Raw genomic sequence first — 26,641 nt, forward strand, 5'->3', positions numbered from 1 at the left:
AAAGCAGAGACATCGCTTTGCCGACAAAGGTCTGTATAGTCAAAGCTATGGTTTTTTCTAGTAGTCATGTACAGATGTGAGAGCTGGACCATAAAGAAGGCAGAACGCTGAAGAATTGATGCTTTTGAACTGTGGTACTGGAGAAGACTCTTGAGAGTCCCCTGGACTGCAAGGAGATCAAACTAGTCAATCCTAAAAGAAATCAACCCTGAATATTCATTGGAAGGACTGTTGCTGCAGCTGAAGCTTCAATACTTTGGTCACCTGATACGAAGAGCTGATTCATTGGGAAAGACTCAAATGCTGAAAAAGATTGAAGGCAAAAGGAGAAGAGGATGGCAGAGAATGAGAGAGATAGCATCACTGACTCAATGGACATGAATTTGAGCAAGCTCCGGGAGATAGCAGAGGATAGAGGAGCCTGGTGTGCTGCAATCCATGGGGTTGTAAAGAATCAGACACGATTTAGCAACTGAACAACAACAAATGCTGCACTCATGCCAAACTATTTATTCCATAAATAAGTTCCCACCTCTGTGTTTTTACTTATACTATTTCCTCCATCTGTGATTCCCCTTTCTCCTAATTTTTCTGTCTATCCATCTTTCCTGACCCCACTCAAATGGCATTTCCTCCATGAAGCCGTGTCTCCTTCCTGCAACAGTGAATGTCTCCCTCTTCTGTACATTGTACCTCCTCTGCTGAGACAATTTGCACATTCTGTCATAATCCTTATCTACTATATTAGAGTATATTTTAAATACTGTGACATCCCAGGAGGCACCGACAGTGTAGTTTATATGCAACAGACACACAATTGTGTTTGCTGATTCCATATAGAATAACTTGATCTGGAAAAGGAATTGTTTCCCCTCGCTTCCTGAGAAGTCAAGTTGGATGTATTCTCAAACACTCTGGATCTAGGACTTCTGGTGTTGCTAAACACGTAACCTAAGGCAGGCAGTTGAGCTTTATTTTTCTATAAAAAGGGGCCAATGGTCCCTTCTTTAATTACATTAAAGAGATTGTACTGCCAACACAGGGTTAAAATTATCCTACAATGTTAAGTGAATACGAGAAATTATCTCCATGGTCACAGATCCATTACAGCAGAACTGGACTGGGAACAGCTGAAGTTCTAGAAATGTAAACTTCCTCCTCTATTCCTGAACAACTGACAGTTCAGGAACAGTACCATTAACATTATATCAAATACAAGCCCATGTCTCCAAAGTTCACCTGTTCAAGAGTCCTTACTAAAGCTCTTTTAAGCTAGAAGTCTTTTTTTTTTCCTTCTTGCAGATAACCTTAAGCCAGAGGTATAAAGCCAGAAGGAATTGAGGTTCAAGTATAGGCTTAAATATGTATCATTTTTAAATAATGCAAACATATACAGGCTTAAATATGTGTCATTTTAAAATAATGTAAACACTTATCTGGGAAGGAGATCCTAAGAATATCCACCTGCCCCTCCCCTGTTCACTCACCTGTTCAAATCCTTTACCTAAACATCTCGTTTTGGTCTTTGATTACTAGGTATGAGATTTTTCTAGGACCAAATATGCAGAAACATCTTCTAGTTTACCTTCTTCAAATTTAAGCCCCTTTCTTTCACTGATATATTTACACCACATAAACACAATCTAAAAATTGACCAAATTCTTCCAGAGAGTTTGCATTCCACATATAAGGCTGCTTACAAAATCCTCTGATGAAACTTGGTGAAGCCTTGAGATAGTATACATGTAGAAAGAGAAAAGTTCAGTTGTCTGTTTTACAGTAAAGGATCTTTCTCATAAAAACATAGGGCCTGCAAAATGGCACTTGGGGGATCAGATCAATTTATAATCCCTTCCCCTAGTTTTAAGTGTTAAATTGAAGGAAAGAAAATTACTCCCTTCACATCCTTGCTATGATTATATAGAGTGGAATTCAAAATCCATGATATTAAAACAGTATTCTAAAGATACGTTTCCATTTTAATTCTTGAATCCCCTGAAGGGACTACATGTGTTATTTCTTCACCCTCACTGGTGACAGCAACAGGTCCCAATTGAAAACAATTCGTGAATTTATTTTATATGCCTATTTATTTCTTGCTTCAGAGCCTTGGGAAAAGGTATAAAATTAGGCTTGGCCTAACACCAGTCCTGACACCCACTACCCCTTCCCACATGTGTGTGATCAACACCTATGTCAAGACCTTTGGGGTGATTTCCCCCCTTTCTCTTTTCTTCCTTCAAATGGGAGGCTATTAATTGAGGGCCAGCATTCCACTCCCACCTCCCACACCTCTCAGTCAATCTGATCACTTCTAGAGCTGTTTATACTGCCAAAGTCATCCATCATCCTGCCTCACCAAGCAGGAGAAAAACTGATGGCAAGTTAGAAAAATCTCATTAAACTGCTTTCTGCCTCAACCTCTTCCCAACTCCTTGAGAAATAGAACTTCAAAACTGAGTATGTTGGGGAAACAAGAGGGATAGAGGGAAGAAAAGCTGATGTGATAAAGGGAAAAAATAGGTCTAAAGTAAGTCGGTTTCTGGGCCAAAGTCAAATAACTCACTCTATCTATCTACCACAGACATCAAAGACGAGACCATATCAGTTAACCTTCAGTTCAGTTCAGTTAAGTCGCTCAGTTGTGTCCGACTCTTTGCAACCCCAGGAACCGCAGCACGCCAGGCCTCCCTGTCCATCACCAACTCCTGGAGTCCACCCAAACCCATGTCCATCGAGTCAGTGATGCTATCCAACCATCAACTTCCTTTTGTTTTCTTTATGGCTGAATTCTGAAGTTCCTAAACACACTCTTTCATGAAATGGAAAAAAACTGCTTCAACTAGAATTAATTTTATATTCACCTTTTTTCTAATGACAAATCCCAAGTTAATTCTAATTCCAAAGGTGATCATGGCCATACCTAGGCAAAAGCCTAGGACAATACAGAAAACTTAATAAAACCACACAACTCCAGGGAAGAACTGAGGGCCTGTCTATGTTTAAAAAGCAATGTGTGTCAAACAAAACCTCCATCCTCATGAGTTCCATGGAGAGGAAGGAGACTGTGCGCATAGCATGCAATATTACTCCTTTCCAGGACATCTGGCATGGATAGAATGACTACAGACTGAAAGGGCATGAATGTCCTCTACGCATCTTTACATCCTGTGTATGACGACTGCCTTCTAATACTTTCTCATCTGATCCTCACTGAACCTCCGTTGAGTTAGCCATTATCATTCCCATCTTAAAAATGAGGAAACTGAGGCCCAGAAAGTTTAGGTATCTCATCCAAGATCACCCTATTACTAATTGGAGAAGCCAGGATTCTAACCAAGTCCATCTGACTCTGAAGTTCTTTGCACATCTTGGTTTCCTAAGACAGAGCACTCTTTGCAGAGGCTTGCCAGTACAGATGCCCTGTGAAGGTCCTCGCAGTCTGAGGCAGACTCATGGTTCCACGGCATCTGAGCTGGCCCTGCTAACAAAGACATGGGAAGGGTGGTATCTAGTTAGAAACAAATCTAATTTTCCTACATGTGCCCAAGTCAATGTAATAAGTTTGTAGCCTCATCTGCACACTGGCCCTCTGGTTTCTAATCTCAATAACCAGGTTGATTTCAGGCCTGGAACCTTTTCTACCACAGAGATGATTAAAATATAATCAAGCTAGAAAGTTATCCTCCCCCAAAGCCACCTAAAACAGAGCAACTTCAAAATAAAACCAATTTACATATTTTAGCCCAAATTAAAAAAGTAAAAGCTAAGGATTCCCTTTTAATATCGTGAATAATAAATGCACATTTATGTAAAGCTTCCTTCAGGGAACGGTTACTATGAGGACAACTTTCCCAATATTATTTATAAATATCACTTTTGTTTTAGTGTTATAGTAAGAATCTGGACTTACGGGAATTGTACTGTCTGTACCCAGTGCATTAACAGAGATAATTAATATTGAAGACATGTACAATATCCAGAATTTTAGATGTGTGGCTGGCTGCATTACAAAAAGTAACATAAGAAACGATGAGTCAAATTTGGTCAAAATCACAAATTACAGGACTTAGTCATTTACTCCATTTTAAGTGAGTCCTTTCCTAATGAAAGTTTCATTAGTAAAGATTGCAAGTTCTCAGGCTTTCCACTACAGACTTTTAAATAGCACTTAGAGCTAAAGTTTATCATTAAAGCTGTATTTACTACTGCTGCATCTTCAAAGGGGGCACTAGAAAAAAAGTTCAACTCAGCCTGTTATTTTTCATGTACAAATTAGAAAGCAAAACTCTAAAGGGTTTAGACTGGCAGCTGAGGAAAACACAGGCTACTTGAAAAGCCATTACTGATACTTCACAGGACACACTGAGGGTCATGGCTGTCTATCCCTACCACACACACACGAACACAAACACACACATATACACACACTGCACATAGTATCTAGGTGTACATGACAAAGTAACTCTTTTACTAGCAAACGTAAAGTCTACACAGGGGTGACATCAGCTATACTTCTATATAACTTAAAAAAAATTTTGCATAGTGGTATGCCAAGGAGGTAACCATCTTCTCAAATCGTCCCTGGAGAGTAACATGAGAAAACGTATTCAGAGAATCATCCGTGTCAGAAGCAAGGCCTTCTTATTTTTGCAAAATTAATACGTTATCTAGTCGAGTTATAGCAGATAGACAAGTTCCTTCCAGCTGTCCAAACTTTACCTTTTCCTGAGAGTGAACATCTGGATACATGGAAGCTTATAGACAAAAATGTCCAGAAGAGTTTTTATTTTTATCTTCTAGAGTCATGCACAGACTCTTAAAATACAAAAGGAAAAACATTTATGTACTTGAATGTTTCAGCAGATCTTTTCCCAAAATTTGACATAAACCTCACTGAATGACATCCAACCTGAAAATCCCTCACTCCCATTTATCCCGAAGTCACAGAGATTTAGTCTCTAAAATATATTTTGATCAGTGTCAGAAGAAATGGTGACTTTCAGTTTCACATTTCAAAAAAAATGCACATAGTAAGTCTTCAACAAATATTTCTTCATCCAACAACAAATGGCAGCCAGCCTCGACTATGAATACAGTTGGCAAAATAACATCAAGGGTGAGTTGTTCCAAGAGAGCAGACAATAGAAGGTAACTAACTCGGAATGAGCAGGAGTGGATTCAAAGCCACAAAGTGCAAAACAGAAGCAACCTCTACACTGTGGTGTGTTTTTTAGAATTCACCATTTTGATTGGAATTGTTTCTCTGCTTCCTCATATCTTAAAAAGGGAACTAAACCTCTTACAGAAAAAAATCCTCATGAATTAGTATATTTTATAGCTTTAAAATGAGTAATTAAGAAATGAAATTCAATTTTAAAAGTAACTTTCAAACCTAGAGTCCAGAGAAAGTTATTTTCAGGAGAAACCTATGACTTGTAATTTTTGTCCATTAAAAAAAATCAAATCTGCTAGTTTTGCATTTTACTTTTGCGGTTAAAAATAAGCCTTTCCTAAAACAACAAAAGACAAAAATGCAACTACAACAATTACTCTGACCCTATTTCTTCAACATTTTCACTGCTTTTTCGACCAAAATTTATTTAAGAATTCTTTTTTCAGCATTCAATCTTTCTTGATCCTTGCAGGGGGCGGGGATCCACATTAGAGGGGAAAATATTTCTGGTGTTTGATACAATGAAGATCTGAATAATGCTCTTCCCCAAAGCAAAAATGGCCAGTGCTAAAATGGTCCATCAAAAGGTAAAAATCTCAGGAGTAGGGAGAGGGCATGGGGAGAGACAGAGATAGAGAGATGGGGAGGGGAGAGAGAGGGAGAGAGAGAGAGCCATCGCCTATTCAGAGCACTGACACTGCATAAGTGATTTCTTAATGAATGTACAAGGAATAGCATAAATATTACCATTAGGCAGAGTGGATGTGAACATCTAAAGCAAGCTAGCTGACTGATTGCTTTCTCATTTTTTGTTCTTTTGTAACAATTCCATTTCCAAAGTGCTTGATTCCTATTGCTGATGCTCCAAAGCTATTGTGAGCACACTGCCTGAATGCTTAATGAAGTAAACAACAAACAAAATGGCTCATCTTCGGTGCCCCCAGCTAGCATCCCAAACTGGATATAATTAAAGGTGTGAACAAGCAAGCAAAGAAGTAATGAACCTGCAAAGTCAAGGTTCTGAGAAATTATCCGGCATCCTGCACTGCACCAGTTCAGATTTATCACTCATTATCTCTTATGTCGGCAAGGTTCAGATCCATGTTGGTACCCCTCTCTACTCTTGTCTTCCAGCTTTCGTTTTTCCTTCCACCTCTAGAAGGCTAATTTATGACAATTACTGCTTGTGATAACTTCCAGCCACCCACAGATCACCTTTCCTTTTACCCTTAGAAAGCTGCTTACCTATAAAAGCTCTCTACCCCTAAAATACACTGAGATTTAAAAAATATAAGGAAGTTCCTAAAACACACACACACACTTCACAAAATGAAGCACAAGAAGCCACCTGACCTCCTCCTCGTTTTTACCAATGGTTAAAGATTAGGTGCAAATGCTCCCAAAGAAAACACAATTCTGCTTTCATATACACGTATATTTTAACTTGAACCCAAATGCTTGGTTGAAAGGGCAGCATCTAGTGTACAAATATTGTTATGAATCTGCACATATATGGTTTCTCAAACCACAACTAAAGAAAGGTGTTTGGTTACTAATGGTCCAAGGGGTTTAGATAGGTCTTTTGGATGAATTTTTGTATTTTTCTAATAAGAAAACTCTTGGAGTTTGTGAGGAAGAGAAGCCACTTTTTATGGGAAGACGGCCCAGTTTGGTTTTCTTTCCATTTTTAGATGCACATATATTTGCAAGTATGTATACACAGTTGGTAATACCAAATAAGGAAAGCCTAAGACAGGTGCAGGATTCCAGAAACACAAATGCTTACATTGATATACACACACATACACACACACACACAATCCTTCTTGCTCACACACACAGAATCTATCAAATGGATGGGAGATGGATAGTGGGCAATAAAATGTTGACTTCACTTTCAAAAGGGGAATTGGCCCATTCTATGCAATATGGCCCGTCGACTGGAAAACAGTAAGATAAAAGCTTAGGACCGTTTATGTCTCTTCAATCCCCCAAAATTCTCAATGACATTGGGAAAAAATACTGCATTGCAGCATTTGCCAGCGCATACTCACGTGTCTAGAATCCGTTGGCCAGCTCGCCAACAAATGTACATATTAAGTGTCCAGGCATATAAATTAAGTGCCTAGTGGCCACAGATCATTGAAACTGATGGAGAAATTTGTCAAGGCCAAAGTACTTCTGTCTATGTACAGTGACCTCTATCAAGACCGCCATTTCTTACTCGCAGTACACACTGATAATTTGTTTTAGCTTTTTCTTAATTAAAATAAGGCATTAAGATACCAAGGGCTAACTGGAGCAGCATATCAACATATCTCCTCATGGAAGGAATAGTTTTTGGTCTACATATAGGAAGAGAACCCACCCACAACAAGGAAATAAGAGCAAAGGGAAGAAATCAAACCAAAGAAAAAGACCTGCCCTGAAGAAACCCTTTTATTGTTCATGGTAACCCTTACTTGAGTAAAACACCTTGATTCACTTATAAATTCTTTTAGAGGTATTAAACACACACACACACAGAGCACTATTCATGCAATTATTTCCAGATTTAAAAATTTAAATAGATTATCCCCAATAGAAATGCTAAGTTTAAAATATTTGAAGTCTAACCTGTCTCAAACTCTATTTCAAGACGGAGTTTTAATACTAAACTGTGTAGCCCATTTTCTTTCTCTTTCTTTAAAAAATATTCTATTGTTATTACCTCACAACGATATGGTCTTCCTATCATAATAAAATCCTTGACTATTCAAAGGACCAAGGAAAGGCTACAGGAAGATAAAAAAGTTTTAGGGCTTTGGAAAACTATCAAACAGAAGCAAACTCATCTATATCTGGTCAGGAGGATGACTTGAAGGAATGGCAGTTAGGAATGAATGGAACTGAGGTCACAAATGAATGGTTAAGTTGCTTGCTAGTTTTTTAATGAGATATTAACATTGTCCTATAAATCAATGATTTTCAAAGAGATTTTCCAGCTGTTTACCCATCTACATTCAAAAATTTAAATACTAAATTATTTAAGCATTATTTTACAATAAGATACATGAACATTCTGATTACTAAAACTGTGATGTAGTCAGGTGTTTTTTGCAGAAATATTCCCAATCAGATTTTCATTTCTTAATAAATGCACACTCAGCCTTGTGTTTCCATAAAGACACACCTCCACATGCAGGTAGTATGTATTAATATTTTTAAGACAAAGACGCAAAGAAGGTCAGCAGTAGAACCACGTGTCTTTTTTACAACCCAAGCCAAGGTGACATTTCCTACAGAAATTATTTTCCCCCTAACTAAAACATACCAAAAAATTCTCAGAAAAAATACATTCGAGATAATCAGAAAACTATTCTATTTTTAATAGCGACATATAGTTACACATTCATGATATGAGAGGAAGGTTTAAGTGTATGACAAAAAAAAAATATAAGTTTATTTATTATTACCTCGACAGTCAAAACAAATTTTAAAAATCCCCCAATAAGAAGATAAAACATAAGCATCTGCAAGGACGAAAGAATCGGGGTGGAGGGTGGTGGTGCGGAGATTTGCATTGGAGAGAGTAAAATTAAGAGTACTTTCAATACAGCCAGTTATATTTCCCAACCTTTTAACACATTTCAGTGCCTTTTAATCTCTCTTTCTTGGGCTTAAAATTATCATGTACCTAATTTATCTCTCTGGAAGAAACCATAATAGATCATACTTTCAGTTGTTTTTATGATACCTTCTATTAACCTAAGTAATATATCTTTCAGTCCTTTTGGTACCCACCATCATGAGAAAGAGACCACTAGTAAAGCACACTTTGAGAGAGAAAAAGCGAGAGATGCCTATCACCCAGTGCACGCATGGGTCCCAGACGTTCAGAGACGCTGGAAAAAAATCAGCTTTTCACTCAGTTTATGCCAAGACCAGGACTAGGACCAAATGCCAAATGGAAGGCAGTAGTTGCAAGGATACAGCCTGATGGATCCTGCGGCTGGAGGCATAGAGATGAAGGTGAAGTAGTAGACTAGAATATAGCTTTTCATGTATTATTTTAAAAAAGTAATTTCTACTCGGGATATGAAATAAGAGATACAGTGAACTCCCTGGAACTGTAGTATCAACATCTGATGTAGTAAAAACACCAATATTGCCTAGCACAAAATCATTGCTTAGGGTAAATCTATTCTACCTATATTTCTCCTATGGATATTTTGCTGGAAATTTCGAAGAAATCATTTGCAGAACGTATCAGCCGTGGGAGTTCACTATTATGCTTCTGTCAACTTCATTCAATATAATTTACATTTTTTTCAAATGGCCTCACAGGATTCCTTGCGATTTTTCGCACGTACAATTTCACAGCAGGGAAAAGGGGGAAAGACAGAGAGGCAGAGAGGGAAAAAAAAGCAAGATTCCCTACCCTCCCTTCCCCCTCTCCTTCTCTCTCTCTTTAAACCAAAAAAAAAAAAAAAAAAAAGCCAGGGGAGACAGAACAGATGCTTAAAAATAGATTTCTAAAAATCACTGTAAACCAGAGTTAGAAATGTAATTAACACCTATTTATAAAGAATAATTAAAGTTGGGCCGGCCACAAAGAACAGCAAAGATAATCGAGGTCCTGTCCCCCCCCCTCCTTTTTTTACACTGTTTGCAGTGTGTTCTCATGATAGCCACCTGCTCCCTACTCGGCTTTTCCTCTGTTCGTTTCCCCGGCAACCTTTCATTGGGTTTTCCTCCCAGCTATCGCTTTCAGTTGGGCTGCTCGGTCTAATCTTATTTGTTTTACACCCATCAAAACAAGCAGCCAGACAAAGGCAATCCGCTAAGAATGGGAAAAAGACCACAGCTTTGTTATAACATCTATGCAGAGTGAAAAGTCCTCCCCAGGCTTTTCTAGCAAAAAATAAGTGAGATTGATATGAATTTACAGCCTTCCCCCATACCAGCTTTGAAATCCCGTGAAAGCTATTGCTAGTGAAATTCAAAGTCAAAGTGGGCACCCGTGGCATCTGATTGTGCCATTTTGTGCCATATCTTCAGGGTCAACATCAGGCGACAGGAGCGGGACTCAAGGAGTTTCCCTGCTTTTTTTTTTTTTTTTTCAGAAAAAGATGATACTAAAAATAGATCTACTACTTTGGCAGAAAGGTTTTCCACTTCCCCTTCCACATCCAAAAGTCCTGTTCCACAATTGCATCTGCTGGTACTGCACCTCATCTCCTCCACCCCTCATTCCCAGCCTTCCCCATCACTCCGAGCAGGAGACGGAAAAAGAAATGTGCCTTTAACTTTAACAGTCGTGCAATTCCATTGAAAGCTCACAGAGGCAGTGGACACGCCAGCCAACAGTGATGGTGACACTGTGATTGTCAAAAAAGACACCAGCCTTCCTTGGCTAAAATGTGAGTTTGATGGAAGAGACAGTGTGTGTTCCTTGTGTGCATGCAGTGCCATCACACTTGGAGATGGATTCTGGTTTTCAGAAAAGAGAAATACTAACAAACACACACATACACAAACGATCTGCACAGTGATTTACAATGCACAGTCCACCATCCTTATGCACACACATACAGACACACACACGGCTGGAATCTCCAAGCTGCCTTCCTCTTTTCACTTACCATCTTCAAGCCATTCCACTCCATCTGTGATCAGAAGAAGATGGACCCTCACACAGTGTGTCAAAAGCGGAAAGGAACGTTATGTAAAAGCTGACATTCCTTCTAACAGAGCTGCTGCCCAGAGAAGGAAGCAACAACTCAACACGCCAGGCACTGCTACACATACAAGCCGCCTCCTCTTTTTTATGAGGTCATGACAGGAAACTCTTTGAAATACAAGATGCAGCATTTACTGAAGCCCAAATAAATCACTCTCTTTGCCGTTTTGACTGCGCAGTCCCCCGAAACACAACTGCCCATCTCAACATTCAGGATTCAGGAGCTGCCTCGCAAGGTTTAAATTTCCAGCTCAGAAATGGAGAGATTCCTAAGCCGGCTGCACCCACCTCCAGCCCCACAAAACCCAGGCACATAGACAAACCTCCCTTTCCCTTAAGAAAAGAAAATCCTTCTTTTGCCATTATTATGTCATGTAATATAACCTCTTTCAGCAAACCAGCAATTATTTCAGCCCACCTCCCCTTCTCCACCCCCACCTTTATGTTGAAGGGAAAATTGACAATGACCTGTTAAAAATGAAAATCTATTTCCCCACTGCTTCTCAATAAAAGGACCTACCCGCACTCTCTACACAAAAGAGATAGTAAATGTAGGAACCAAACAGCAGCAGAGAACTAAACTCTTGTGCAAGCATAAGACTGGTCAAGGTGGAGATGCTTTTCTTCCCTCCAGCAACACAAACAACAGATTATAAATCTAGTCATACCTACCATAACCATTCTTATTGGCAAATATTGGGTCTCGCAGAGCTTCGACTCTTCTCTTAAAATTTGCAAAGGTTTCAGAATATATTTTCAAATGACTATTGTTATATATTTTTAAAGATCCACAAACACAGCGTGGATGATTGTAAAGTAAATCAATTATCTGATGGGGGGAGTTGGGGGAGAGAAAAAAAAAAAAGAAAGAAAAGGAGCAGTGAGCTGAAACCCCCGATTCTAGGATGTAGATAAGAACAACTGAACAGAGCCTTGCTGAAATTGGCTCGAAGCTTCCCCTTTTTACATCCATTTATGGGACCATCTGTCAGCCGAAGCCAGGATCTGATTGGCTGGGGAAACGAAGGGAGGCGTTGCAACATCAGGTGCTATTTAAATTAGCTACTGCCAGATTGACGATGTTAATGATTTGGTGACCTCTACAACAACAGAGACCAGATTTCTGAACTGCTTCTTGTGTCTGGTAATTAAGGCCAGGCTGAAGCAACAACAGCCATACTTGTATTTTTACCTTTTCCCTCCTCCCAGTTCAAAAGTACCGTAACAACTGCAGGTCACTGGCGGCTTACAAACCTTAACAGTGGGAGTGTTCTCCCTTGCCCTCGTCCTGAGGGCTGTACCACCCCACCCCTCAGAGGAGGGCTTTTCCCTCCTAGAATGTTTTCAACCACCTTATCTTTTTCGACAGTTGCTTTCTAGCGAAATGCATATTTAATGATCTGCCTCTGGGCTTAAAGATACAACAAAAGCACTTTAATGTGCAAATATATCTACATTTTAACTTTATTATTTCCCAATATTGCTGATTTTTAGTAAGTAATGCTCCTTCTGCAGCTAATATGGCCAGCGTCTTAAAAGAATTGGGCTTGCTCTGTGAACTAGGTTCATACAAGTTTCCTTCAGAAAACTATTTCCTCATAAACAGAAAAAAAAAAAAAAAAAGCTGGGGGTGAAGGGGGTCAGCTGCCACCCTCTACCTTTCTGCCTTCTGCCTGAGTTTTTCAAAACAGAATGATGAATGATTTATTTAAATGAATTTATTTCTCAGCTTGGATGGGGGCATGATCTGAATTTTTAAAAATCTACTGGAACACATTCTCTCTTTGCTTTCTGTACTGCTTCACAGAAGGGTAAAATACACTTTTGACAACAGTCTCATTTCATAACCAGTGCAGAGTGCTCATCTTAACTGAACACATGATTTTGTTTCTCTCCTTCCAAGGATGTCTTTTTATTTTGGCCTCTTAAAATAATGTGTGGTGATGTATACAGTTTGTCTGCCTATTTTATACATTTCATAACCTCTATGCTACTAAGCCTTCAGTAGTATAATTTTTTTTGTTGTTGTTCTACTTTGGGTTTTAAAGTGGCTTATCTGAGAAGTTTATGCTTTATGTTTACCCCAAAGGCAGTTTTATCACTATTTATTTAATTCATAATTTAGTCAATTTGTTCCTCAATAAATACACAGAAGTAACAAATATTACTCAAGTCATAGTTTAACACAATTTTTAATCTTTGGCTGTAGTTGACAACAGGATGGGATAGAGCCATGTGGAAATACAGGCCAGGCCGAAAATCATGCTACACTCTGGGCTTCAAAGTCCAAGAATAAATGGGTCTGTGAAAAATTATTATCAAAGGAAATAACCTTTACATTAAAAATTAAAACTATTCTCTCCAAGCTACTATTTCAAGAACACACAGATACAAATATACAGATATACACACACATGTTATAAATACAGATACACCATAAAACAATATCTGTTATACATACAATATGAACAATTACACTTGGATATAAATAAATTCAGCTATTAGAAATGAAAATACATGAAACTGAAAAGTAGAAATGTTAAAACCATAATCCTATAAAGTGGAACAATACTGAATTACATAAACTTTTAAAATAATTTCTTGAACAAATGTATAAAGAGTCCTACGAGTCACAATAGTACTACAGTATCCTTTGAATTGTGTACGAAGGACAAATGCACAGGTTATGCACTCTAAGGAGTTCAGTATATGTACCCAGAGCAGGTACAGGTGCCCTAAATCAACAATAGAAACTCTGAGTGCAATTTCACCAATATCAAGATACTGAGAAAAGTAAACATGAACACAATGCTGACAAACACACAAATAAAAACAGCTCACTGGGAACAAAATATTTGCTGTATATTTCTTTGGAGCTTATAAAAGTCAGAATTTCTTAAAATCCTTTTCTCTCATCCATACTAATATCAGCACGCTTAGTGAGCCATAAATTAACATTAGGTGTATCAGAAGATACTCTGGCCACTTTTCCAAAATAGTAAGTGTATATTACAGTATAAATCATTAGCTGGTTTTGCTAGGCTAAAAAATCCATGCACTTTGTACATCGATCACTTCTCCAAAAACCTCCACTCTAAAGTCTTTCAACAGAATCCTCAAACAAACGCACAAATGTCCTCAGAGGCCTTTTCTCTAAAGACAAAGGCAGAATCCTATTGTTGGGAAAAGTCAACCTTATTATTGCATTTCCAATAGTACCATTCATCTTTCAGAGTGAGGGGCTGACCGCTACATCAGTGGTATGACATTTGTAAAGCAACAGATTCTCAATATATTATCGCAAGAATCAGGCAGGCGAGTCTCCCAGTCATGCATGATTTTTTTTTTTCCACCACAAGCCACCACCACCACGGGAAGAAACTTGTCTCACTCCAGCAGCAAAGGCAACCTAAAAATGATATCCTAGAGCAGTGGGGCTGCCAGTGCCGCTGTATCCTTCTTACCATAAATGAGCAGTTTCTTGACTCATTAATAACAATTTCCCTTAAAAGAAGTAATCTCCTATCAGTCAGCCCCTCGCCACCATGCTCACATCCCAAAGGTTGCAGATATCTCAGCATCAGTCGCCGGCAGACAGCTTTCCCATACAGAGTCCAGATGGACTGTACCAGAAGCCAATTCAGCGTTAATAACTACCTACTCCGCGCAGTGGAGAAGCCTTACGTGGCACAATGGGCTAGGAAACAGCAGCCGGCTGAAACTGCAAATAAAAAAAGACAACCAAATTCTCCAAAAGCACGGAAAGGAAGGAACAGAAATGGAAGCGTGAATTGTATTTCCTTGACTTCAGTGAGAAGGGAAAAAAAAAAGAAGAAGAAAGAAAGAAAGAAAAAAAAAAGGAATCCTTCATAAACACACAGGAAAAAATGAAGAGGGGGGGAAAAACAGATGCTGCCCAGAAAAAAGTGACAAAATATTACCTCATTATTTAACAAAGCAGCATTAAGCGTCCTGCTGATTTCAAACATCTTGCCACAGATTTTGTTTTAAGAGAAACAGATAGAATCCTTTGCAAAGCACTCCGTCTGCAAAGGGTTCTTCAATTTTCTTGCGTGCCACGGAACAGTCAATATATTATTTCCCTAGAGTTTGCACATTAAAACCTCTAGTCAGTGAGCTGAATTTTCCCCTTATCTCACACACAGTAGACTCCTGTTATATGTACTGCTCTCTTTGCAAGAGCAGCCTGCCCCAAACATGGCTGGTGTTTAAACTACTCTTTAAAGTAACAGTTCACTGTATAACCACCAGGTGGGTAGAGTGCACAGATTCAAATGAACCATCTTAAAAGATTGTTTTGTGTTTTTTTTTTCCCTTGGAATAGCTCTTGGTGTAGGATGTAACATGAGAAACACCAGCATCCTAACAGGCATCTGTCTTGTATCTCTCTCTGTGTCTTGTCAAAATAAACAAATAAAATTCCCTCTCCTGACTTAATAGTGAGGAAACAAAACACCACCACCCATTCTAATAAGAACTGTGAAGAATGAAACGCAAACAAGCTTTGTTTCATTCAGCAAAGGATGAAAAAGGAAAATCCAATCAATGCAGAGCAAGGGGGGAAAACCAAAATCTTCGTGGAGATATTTTGAAAGAAATGTTGACACATGATAAAACCCAATTTGAAAGTGTGCATATGAGTGAAGCACACACAAGATGGAGGCAAGAGTTTAAGGGTGTTAACTTTTTTCACAGTAATATTTGCTATGATGTTTCATGATAGGAAGTAACCACAAGCTTGAAAGATACTGGAAACAAACAAAAAACTAAGCCTTGAGCATCTCTTTTTAGAACACAATTATACAAATAGTTATTAACAACCACAAGAGCAAACTAATCACATATATCTCCCCAGTGCTGTTCCTTTTCCCTAGGATCCACCTTGAAATGGAACAATTCTGTCGTGCACTATTTTGTCTGTATAGTTAAACTTGGCATCTCCTTTGTACAATTCTATCCCAATTAATCTGCTACTCTGCCAGGAATAAATCGAATGTCTCAAGTTGAAAGCCCCAAGTGATGGAGGAATGACGTTAAAAGGATAAAGAACCACCTGACAAAAATAAATCTCATCACTTATATCATTATATGGCTTGTTTTTTAAGGAGGATTTTATTACTCACAGAGCAAGCAAGCACTGTTCTATGTTCCCTCATATCTAAAAGAGAAACCAACACACACAGATACCTGGGATTTTGTTTTCTTGGCTGGACAAAATTAAAGCCCTGAAACTTTCACATCCTCTTGCAAACACGGATGTCAACATTAGTGTTTTTCCAGCCCATCCAGATAACATTTAGCCACATACAACAGTAACTGTCTTTTTCATCTTTAAGTCAAGTCTGCATCCCTTAATACCATTTAACCTCCTCGCATATATTAAGTTTCAAATGACAATTTTTAACTAGGGAGTGAGAAGGAGGAGTTGCTCTCATCAAATTCTGGTTGTATGAAATAAGCTAATTTGTACACTCACCATATGCCTTAAACACTAATTTAAAAATGTCACTTTCTTCAAACATTAAAATGTAATCAGCCTAGTAAATAAAATATTCTCGAGTTTTCTTGCCTTGGTGATAATTTAAAGAGTGTTTATCTCAAGGTAACCTCTCTATTTTGATTACCAAGGAAGGCTTTTGATTTAGAAAGGGAAAAAAGGAGATATTGGGGGCTGGGGGAGTGACAAGAGAAAACCACAACTGTACGTAGCTGCACAAAGGAAAATAAGATGAAGCGGGTTTTTAAGGACCCATAGTCTTGTTACCCTAAGGCAAATCCAGCCAATCAATACCACCCATTGACGGTCTACCATCTGCCATGCTACCCAGCGATGTGGCTAAACAGACCTGTTCCATATGACCGTAGCCGGCTCATTTTCAGTCGATTAGAGCAGTTCCAGAGCATTCACGTGCAATAGCACACAACTCCAAGTCAGACTGAGCCTCTCTCTTCACACCAGTCCCTCCGAGCACAGCTGCAGACCTTTTCCTCCTGTTCCGGGTGTCTGGATTACCTCTTCTTGCCCCTCAATTGAATTAGCAAAATGGGGTGGAAAGGTAGAGTGAACAGACACATATCCACACACACACACACACAAACACATACACACACAGATAATTGCCAGCCCTTCTTCGCTGTCATGCAGAATTCAGGAATTCCTTGTGCTCTGGTCTAATATGATTATGGCACATCATTTAAATAGCATCGTCAGTGACTATGACCTGACATTTTCCTGTGGTTCAATTTCTTTTTATCCTCTCTCTCTTCCTTTGAAAAATAAACCTGAGCTGCTGGCATTTCTTCTTTTAGGGAAAATACAATCAGTATGCCCAGACAATGGCATACTATATTTAAGGGCTTTTGATAAAATTTAAAGCCTAATTTTCCTTTGATAAATTGTGGTGTTGGTTTTGTCTAGTTTTTTTTTTTTTTCTTGTAGAAACAATAAGTCAAATTTTATAAGAAAATGCAAACATACCACAGAGGAAAGAAGAACCTGCCAGAATGACACAGAGTCTATCAGTATGATCAGGAACTCACTGTTGATGTTCTACTAGAGATATTAATACATGACCTGACTGTGTGATGCCTTTCCCTTTCCTAAGTAGTTATATCTACTATGGATTGTGGGAAATAGCTGTAAGAATGCTACTGTGTGAGAAATATGACAAATGGATGTCTAGTCCACTTAAATGGCCAAGAGTTCACCTAGGCAGGGAAACTAACTGAAGGGTGGATACACAATTGATCTCCCTGCTTTCTTACCATACTCAGAAGCCTATGCTAGAACAGCAGCTGAAAGCAGAGGCTTCTTTTCAGAAACAATGCATGATTTTTCAAATGTGCCTCTGACCACACTCTTAAATAACCAGGGTATCTTTCTGGGAAAGAAAATTTAAAAAACAAGAAAATTGCCTTACTTACAAAATTCTAAAAAATGGTAAATACACATTTATCCAAGAAATCTAATTTAGGGGTGTCCCTGACTGGACTTTTCACTGATATATTCTTCATGATCACTTAAGAGAACTCAGAAGGGCCAATGTGCAGACACACAGAGATTTCTGAAGACCCCTGTATTAAGGGATTTGAGGCTTTTCCATTTCAGTTCAGATGAGCTGTACTAAAAATAAAAAAACAAAGGGAAAAAACCCTAGTATAGATATAAATATTCACAAAAGGATATAGTGTTTAACTAGATTAATACAATATTGAAAATAATTCAATGTAGGGCCTTTTAAAACTCTGGACTCATTTATAATTCTGTAACTACAAATAAAAAAATAGGTGTACTATAAAAGACAAGGTAGGTAATTTGGGGAAGAAGGAGGGAGAGGAGAAGTAGAAGGAAGAGGGAAAGATGAAGGTAAAGGGGAATAGAGGGGAGGGAAGAGAAGAAGAAAGAAAGAAAGAAATAGTAGGACTTAAAAAGTGTGAATGAACACTGCAGATTTACTAGGAGTCTACCGTATACCAGGCACTGTACTAGGCACTTGATATGCACAATCTCATTCAACATCACAGTAGTGACAATTTTTATAGCTAAGAATTCTAGAAAGGTGTTTTCCTCATCTAAAAAAGAGCTCCCCTCCACAATCACATAAAAAGATACATAGTATACACATACTGAATGAATGAGGAAGATGGGCACAGACTAAAAGAGAAAGGAAAGGGAAGATGGAAGGCATGTTTGACTTTTTTCTCAATTACAAAATCAAAAGGTTTTTTTGCAACGTGCTTCTAACTAGGCATGCTCACAAATGTATCTCATTTAATCCTTCATTATGACCAGGCTATAAATTTGGAGTGAGAGACAAATAAAGAATTAAAGCTACAAAGCACAAAATCTAAGCAGGCACAATTGAGTTCTCAGCCCTGTCCCCAACTTCCTCTTCCAAGATTGGCAAAACCTCTTACATAGAGTATCTGCTCAGCAAACACTGAATCATCTTCTTTGTTCTCAGCCCCTTACAGTACAGAGCTTGGCTCCAGACGGCACTCCAGTCATAGGGAATGAATGAAGATCAATAGTCACACTCATCACCTCAAATACTATCCCACAGCTTATTACTTTTGATTCGTTAGGGGTTGATGAACATCTTCTTGATGCTTCCCAGGTGGCTCAGTGGTAAAGAATCTGCCTGTTGATGCTGGAGACATCAGTTTGACCCCTTGGTCGGGAAGATCCCTGGAGTAGGAAATGGCAACCCACTTCCATATTCTTGCCTGGAAAATCCCATGGACAGAGGAGCCTGGCAGGCTGCAGTCCATGGTGTCGCAAAGAGTCAGACTCAGCTGAGTGACTGAGCACACACGCATGCACAAAAACCTTCTCAGGAGGAAATAATATGCTAGGCGCCTTAAATTTTAATAGCCTCATGTGTAAAAATGGGTAAAATAATACTTCCATTAAAGTTTGTTTCCAGAATTAAGTGGATACAGGCTTGGTGGAGGCAGCACTCTAAATGGTAGTTATTATTATTAACATGGAGAATACGGAAAAACTGTATGAATTAATACCTAGCTACAAGATAAGGCAATCTTGTTGAAGAAAATACAATTCAAAGTCTCCCAAAATAATTAGAGAATAAAAAGACAATAATAACTAAGAAAGGCTGAATTGTCTGTTCCAATTCTAATGAAAAATTTCTGCTGCAGATAAACATTTACTTGGTCCTGTGGGTGAAGTTCAGTGCTAAATTCTTAGCATAAAGAATAAAAAGAAATACAAGTCACAATGTACACCAAGGAGCTTACAGTCTGGCTGGGAAAGGAGGTTCATTTTATGCATAAATCCTAATAGTAGGAAGAATAGGAAGAATGTAAAGAAAATAGTATCAAAATGAAATACTGAAGGGCAGTCAATGGTGAGGATATCATCTGGAGTGATGGGGGGAGGCTTCATGAGAGAAGCTGGAACTGAAGGTAGGCTTAAAGAATGACAGGGTTTGTTCTGAGTATTTCATATAGGTATGAAGGTTGAAAAGGAAGACAGGAAGGAGATATTGGCAGTCAGCTCATTCTAGTTAGACCCCTTTTGAGATCTCCTCTGAATCCATATTTTGGCCACCTGATGTGAAGAGCTGACTCATTTGAAAAGACCCTGATGCTGGGGAAGATTGAGGGCAGAATGAGAAGGGGATGACAGATGATGAGGTGGTTGGATGGCATTACTGACTCAATGGACATGAGTTTGGGTAAACTCCGAGAGTTGGTGATGGACAGGGAGGCCTGGCATGCTGCGGTTCATGGGGTTGCAAAGAGTGGGACACGACTGAGTGACTGAATTGAACTGAATCCATTCCATTTTTTAAAAGTTGCAAATAGAGGAAAATTATGATATGATGACTGTGGGAAAGACAACCTCTTATTCAGTAAGCACTTCTATGAAAAAAAAAAAAAAACCCAAAACAAGAATTAACACTTATTAAGCATCTAGAAAGTGAAGAGGAACTGAAAAGCCTCTTGATGAAAGTGAAAGAGGAGAGTGAAAAAGTTGGCTTAAAGCTCAACATTCAGAAAACGAAGATCATGGCATCTGGTCCCATCACTTTATGGCAAATAGATAGGGAAACAGTGGAAGACTTTATTTTTTTGGACTCCAAAATCACTGCAAACGGTGACTGCAGCCATGAAATTAAAAGAGGCTTACTCCTTGGAAGGAAAGTTATGACCAACCTAGATAGCATATTGAAAAGCAGAGACATTACTTTGCCAACAGAGGTCCATCTAGTCAAGGCTATGGTTTTTCCTGTGGTCATGTATGGATGTGAGAGTTGGACTGTGAAGAAAGCTGAGAGCCGAAGAATTGATTCTTTTGAACTGTGGTGTTGGAGAAGACTCTTGAGAGTCCCTTGGACTGCAAGGAGATCCAACCAGTCCATTCTGAAGGAGATCAGCCCTGGGATTTCTTTGGAAGGAAGGATGCTAAAGCTGAAACTCCAGTACTTTGACCACCTCATGCGAAGAGTTGACTCATTGGAAAAGACTCTGATGCTGGGAGGGATTGGGGGCAAGAGGAGAAGGGGACGACAGAGGATGAGATGGCTGGATGGCATCACTGACTCGATAGATGTGAGTTTGAATGAATTCCAGGAGTTGGTGATAGACAGGGAGGCCTGGCGTGCTGTGATTCATGGGGTCGCAAAGAGTCGGACATGACTGAGCAACTGAACTGAACTGAACTGAACTGTGTGTCAAACATTGCATTCGGTGCTTTGCTTATAAATCCCATTTAATCTCACAACTCTGAGATTAAAAATAAGAAAATGAAAGATTAGAGAATTTAAGTGATTTGCACAAGATCACACAGCTAGAAAGATGCAAATTTAGGTTTTAAGCTTAAATATGTTTAACCTCAGTCCACACTTTTTTTGCTATAAATTCTACCTTATATAGAAAAGTGTATATTTAAAAAATTTAAATCTTATCCACTGTTACTCTATAATCAGAAACTAACATTAAGAATAATACTGTTGCTATGCGCTGACATCTAAAACAATAACAATAATTATAAAAACCCCAACTACCTAACTTACACCTGTAATTTTAGTATTCTGCCACCAGGCGGTGATAGAATCCTGGTCCTTGAGAATTACAGGGGCATGTTTTTGCCTGCCATTATTTTCTGTGTGTTCTGGACCCTCCTCCATCTCTGAAAGTAAAGGTAAGAGTGCCTGATCTTCAGATAGAATTGTCAACTAAATCCCCAAGAGGTTAAATTTTCCAAATATTTTCAAAATTTTATTTATCAAAAACTCAACTGTGAGCATAATTCTGAACTTCAACAATTTTCAAACAATTCTATTGCAGATTGTATTCGATGAATTCTAGTTCTTTGTTACTCTCACATTGTACAGTGAGCTTGAAGGGTAGAAATTGTATGTTATTTCCCTTAGAACCCCGGTACATAGAATATCAGTATCTGGAACATAATGGGCACACAATAAAAGAACATAAATAATTAATTCCAAATATTTTAGAACTTTGAACCAAATGCTTAGGGCACAATGATTTGGTGCTTCATTCATTGATACACAATTTTATTTTTTCAAACCACTCTTACAGCTTGCTGGTTTATTGTAAAAAGCCCTTTGTTGAGGTTGGTCATCAGCAGAAGCATTTCTCTCAGTGGTCAAGCACTTCCTTCTGCCTTAGCCAGGGACAGTCTACATTCATTACAAGCTCTGCCCTACTCAGCAGCCTAGTTTGCCTTTTCAACCCTCTTATGCCTAGGAAGGCCACTTCCTTTCTCTATGAAAAGTGAAGAAAAAAATGTGAAAAACAAGAAGCATGCTATATAACTGTCAGAAAGAGGCAACTGTCCACTTGACCCTTTTTAGTTCTTTCCCTCTCTGACTCTGAAGCTGGGGGAACAATTTAACTACTTTTAGGCAGAAGAGTAAAGTTATACATTAGTGCTGAGTAGCTCATTTCCCTTAGCAACACCTTAGCAACAGCAGATTCAAGTTCAAAATACCTCCTTGAAAAGGATCACACCTTTAACGAGGATGAGTATTTTTTTAATATAAGATTTTTGAACAGAAGTTTTAACATTGTAACCCCCAAAGCCTTGTAGGTTACAAATACTGATTTTATGCTAACCTTGCTCTATGATATTATGAAATTATCTAACATTCTGCTCTATGTAACCATAATAATGTTGGGCTTCTGTGAAATTTCAGCTCTTGGGAAGCCCTGGTCCTACTCTAACACTATTCACAAATATATAACTTTTATCAAGTCACCATCAATTCTAGGTTATTACAGAAATTATACTTAAGTTCTTTTAAAAGGATTATTGTTACTGATCTCACTATTCAGTCTGTTCCCTTATTGAGAAGAGTGAATAACTAAAATCACAGTTTTAAACCCTACATCAAGGTTTTACAAACTATGTTACATATAACCTAAGCTTCTGTGGACAGTTTAAAGAAGAATATAAAAAAGAATTCCAATTTTACCCCAACCTGGTACTTACTGTTATTTAATACCTACCTTGGGCTTCCCTGGTAGGTGGCTCAGATGGTAAAGAATCCGCCTGCAATGTGGGAGACCTGGGTTCGATCCCTGGATTGGGAAGATCCCTGGTGGAGGGCATGGCAACCCACTCCAGTATTCTTACCTGAAGAATCCCCATGGACAGAGGAGCCTGGTGGCTGTGGTCCATGGGGTCACAAAGAGTCGGAGACGACTGAGTGACTAAGCACAATACCTACCTTGCCTACTTTATTAGCCATAAAATGGATCATGGGATAATCAATTAATCATCACATCTGATTATTTTTACATTGCCAATAAAATGAAAGTGCTTGAAGGTTTTGCTAGCCTTCAAAACCCTAGGAATATAAACTGTGAGTGTCATATATGCTATGTATATTATTAAAACTTCTTTTTCAAGAATTTCGAAACTCTTTTGTCATCTTCAAGATTTCACAATTCAGATACAAACTCCTACTTGAAATTTGTCTTTGCTGTCTATTAGTGTATGGGTACTTTGGGGTAAATGCACAAAGGCCGTGACTTCAATGGAATTCTTCACTGTAAAAATTTATTACCAAGTCCACACAATCTATGTGTGTCAATTACAAGATACAAATAAGTAAGAGACAGATTCTTTCCACATATCTTTTCAGTTGGTATCAGTATATAGCCAAATTGTGCCATCCAGCTAACAAGAAGTTTTGCACATATCCATGTGTAAGAGTATTACTGAAGAACATGCCTAGAACAATGGCCCTCATGTACAATAGGTGTTAAATGTGTGTTCTTGAAAGTAAGGTCCATTTTAAATCGCAAGGGAACAGAGAAGAGTCAGGCGATCTCAAGGTCAGCTCCATCTATCACTAATAATTCTAGACTTTGGGCAAATCACTTGTTCTCTTTGGACCAGAATGTTTTTGAGTAAAGAAGAAGTGAAAGATGCCAGCTCTAATATGTCAGGGTCTATATGTAAATAGTTTTTAATTAGCAAACAAAATTTTCGGTAAGGCTAACTCAGATTTTTCAACTGATGTTACAGTATAAGAATGCTGGCTAAAGGGAAAACAAGTTTTTGAAGGAGATTTTAAAATCTGCCCCAAATGAAGAGCCAGATTAGTGTCATGTTCCTCCAGTACCTAGTTTGGCCATTAGAGTTATTTTAACAAACTACAGAACTATAGATGGTAGGTTAAAATTAAAAATTGGACTAGTATCTGGATTTAAGTTCAAAGATACTCTTGGTGTCATCATGCTTAAAATGAGGACAACAATCTGAGGTTGTGAAGATTAAATGAGATAATGGATGTAAGGCATGTATTACCCTGTAATACTGTACTCAAAATGTTAACTAATTTTTATATTAGGTTGAACATATGAAATTGTTTTTCTAGGTCAAAAGCAGTCAAATCCTGTCAAGTTCATATGATTCAATCTATGTTCCGTGACTTTTTAACTTCATGATCCTCACTGCCTATATCAAATACAATTATGCAGTATGATGTTCAAGACTCCTTATAATCTGACCTTCATTTAAGCTTTCTGACTTCTCTGGGAAATTCCCTTCCATATATACCACTCTAAGCTGGCTACTCTAATCTCCTACATCACTTGGCCTTTCTATCCCATGCTTTCCCCCCCTGCTATTTCATTCCTTTTGGTATGACTTCTCTCCTGAGAAAAAATCATACCCATCCTTCAAGGCTTCAGCCTCACCAGGCAAAATTAGCTGCTTCATTATCTGAGCTTTCATAGCTGCTTGTTCTTCCTGCCTCCACAGAATTCATGCCAGAGAATTACCACGGTTGTTTACAGGTCTGTCTCCTGGAGATGTTTTCAAGGTACTCCAGGGCAAGGATTGTTCTTATCTGTCTTTGTTTCCCTCCAGCTGAGTACAGTGGCTGCCTCATAGTTGGCACTCTAAATATTTGTTAAAGTAAAATGAATATATTCACATGGCAGGTGAAGATATGGCCTCTCAGAAATAAATGATAAATAGATGAATCTCAAAGATTGTTCCAAAAAAACTAACCTTTGGAATTTACCCTTGCACAAAACCATTTTTTCTGAAGTGAGAAATCTCTGCTAAAGAATGATCTTTTCCCCTCTAATAAATGTTCAAGTGACTAAAATCAGAAACTCTATAAAGTGGAAGTCTCTCTTTAGAATAAACCCATGAGCTGAAGCCATGAGCTTTCAACAGAGACATTATTTTATTGCTAGAGGGGGAGATGCTCTGGCTGCAACCTTATTTAATGAGTATAATGGGAGGGTCTGCACACTGAAATTGTGCTTGTATAGCTGGAGAGGTCTTCAATCACAGAGAACTCCAATAAGGCCCGGATGATGTAGAAAGTATGGAAAAGAGGAAAGTGCTGCTGATGTTACAGCTTGGAGTATAAATTCATCACCTGCTCACATTCCCATGCTCCAAACAACCACAACTCTGCAAAAACTCTAGGAAATTCAAGTGCTTAGGAGAATTAATAGTGTACTCTAAATATCATGTAACTAATATAACTACCTATACGGACAGTAACATTAATTAATATTTAATATGCATATGTACATGTGTGTAAAGTTAAATCATTATATACAGATGGATAGGTACATAGTTAGTTTAAAAGGAGAGTAGACAGTTCTGCACTATAGGACTACCATGCTATTTCTAGCCAGTTTGTAACTCCAGAGGATTTGCTTTCAAACTTTTTTCCAGCAAGTGAATTTTTCAAAGTAAAATCTTAGGAAAGTCTCCAACATATAAACAAGTAAAATGGGGCAAGTGTCCTGGTGGGGGGAAGATTGGGCCCTGTTAAATACCTACACTGCCCCCACGTACTTCCTGGGCACTCTGAGGAACTAAGAAACCAGTGAGGAAACCAATCTAGCCTAGTCTAAATGATAATATTGTGGGTAAAAGGTGAATTGAGGGTCAGAAGACTTGGGTTCTAGCACCAAAGCTACCACCCTTAGGCCCAAGTTTCCTTATCTATTACATCTAATTTAAAGCATTGGTAATTGTCAGGTAGGGATATGAGAGATGCACCATAAAGAAGGCTGAGTGGCAAATAACTGATGCTTTTGAAATGTGGTGCTGGAGAAGACTTTTGAGAGTCCCTTGGACAGCAAGAAAATCAAATCAGTCCATTTTAAAGGAAACCAATCCTGAATATTCATTGGAAGGACTGATGCTGAAGTTGAAGCTCCAATACTTTGGCCACCTGATGTGAAGAGCTGACTCACTGGAAAAGACCCTGATGCTGGGAAAGATTGAAGCAGGAGGAGAAGGGGACAACAGAGGATGAGATGGTTGAATGGCATTACTGACTCAGTAGATGTGGGTTTGAACTCCGGGAGATAGTGAAGGACAGGGAAGCCTGGTGTGCTGCAGTCCACAGAATCTTGAAGAGTTGGGCATGACTTAGCTATTGAACAACAACAATTGTTACCCGAGACTCCAAATGGCAAGTCTCAGCTTCTGAGGCTCCCCAACCAAGCAGGGTAATACTGCTTACTCCTCTTATACTTTCTACCTACCTTATAGCTTCACAATTAATCCACTTTCATTATTCACTTACAGAAATACAAACTTCAACAATTAATAGCAAAGACAACACAGGTTTTAACTTGTGGCTTGGAAAATAAAAATGGTGTAGAGGAGGAGGAGGAGGCTTGGAAAATAAAAATGGTGTATCTATCTTATCCTTCAAGATATACCTCTTTTTGTTGAGGAGGAGGCTTGG

General features: G+C 38.5%; 1 protein-coding gene across 8 annotated transcripts in view; it reads right to left on the reverse strand.

The window, feature by feature from the left end:
- ELAVL4 (ELAV like RNA binding protein 4) overlaps window positions 1-11,920 on the reverse strand; it is an 89,739-nt gene extending 77,819 nt beyond the window's left edge. For 3 of the 8 annotated variants that reach the window (XM_059884722.1, XM_059884721.1, XM_059884720.1), the window contains exon 1: window positions 11,571-11,879. In XM_059884722.1, coding sequence (XP_059740705.1) covers window positions 11,571-11,871 — 301 coding nt within the window. In that variant the 5' untranslated portion in view covers window positions 11,872-11,879. 8 annotated transcript variants of the gene reach the window in all.
- Between the last annotated feature and the right edge of the window lie 14,721 nt (window positions 11,921-26,641).

Source organism: Bos taurus, chromosome 3 (assembly GCF_002263795.3).
Source record: "Bos taurus isolate L1 Dominette 01449 registration number 42190680 breed Hereford chromosome 3, ARS-UCD2.0, whole genome shotgun sequence".
Taxonomy (NCBI): Eukaryota; Metazoa; Chordata; class Mammalia; order Artiodactyla; family Bovidae; genus Bos; species Bos taurus.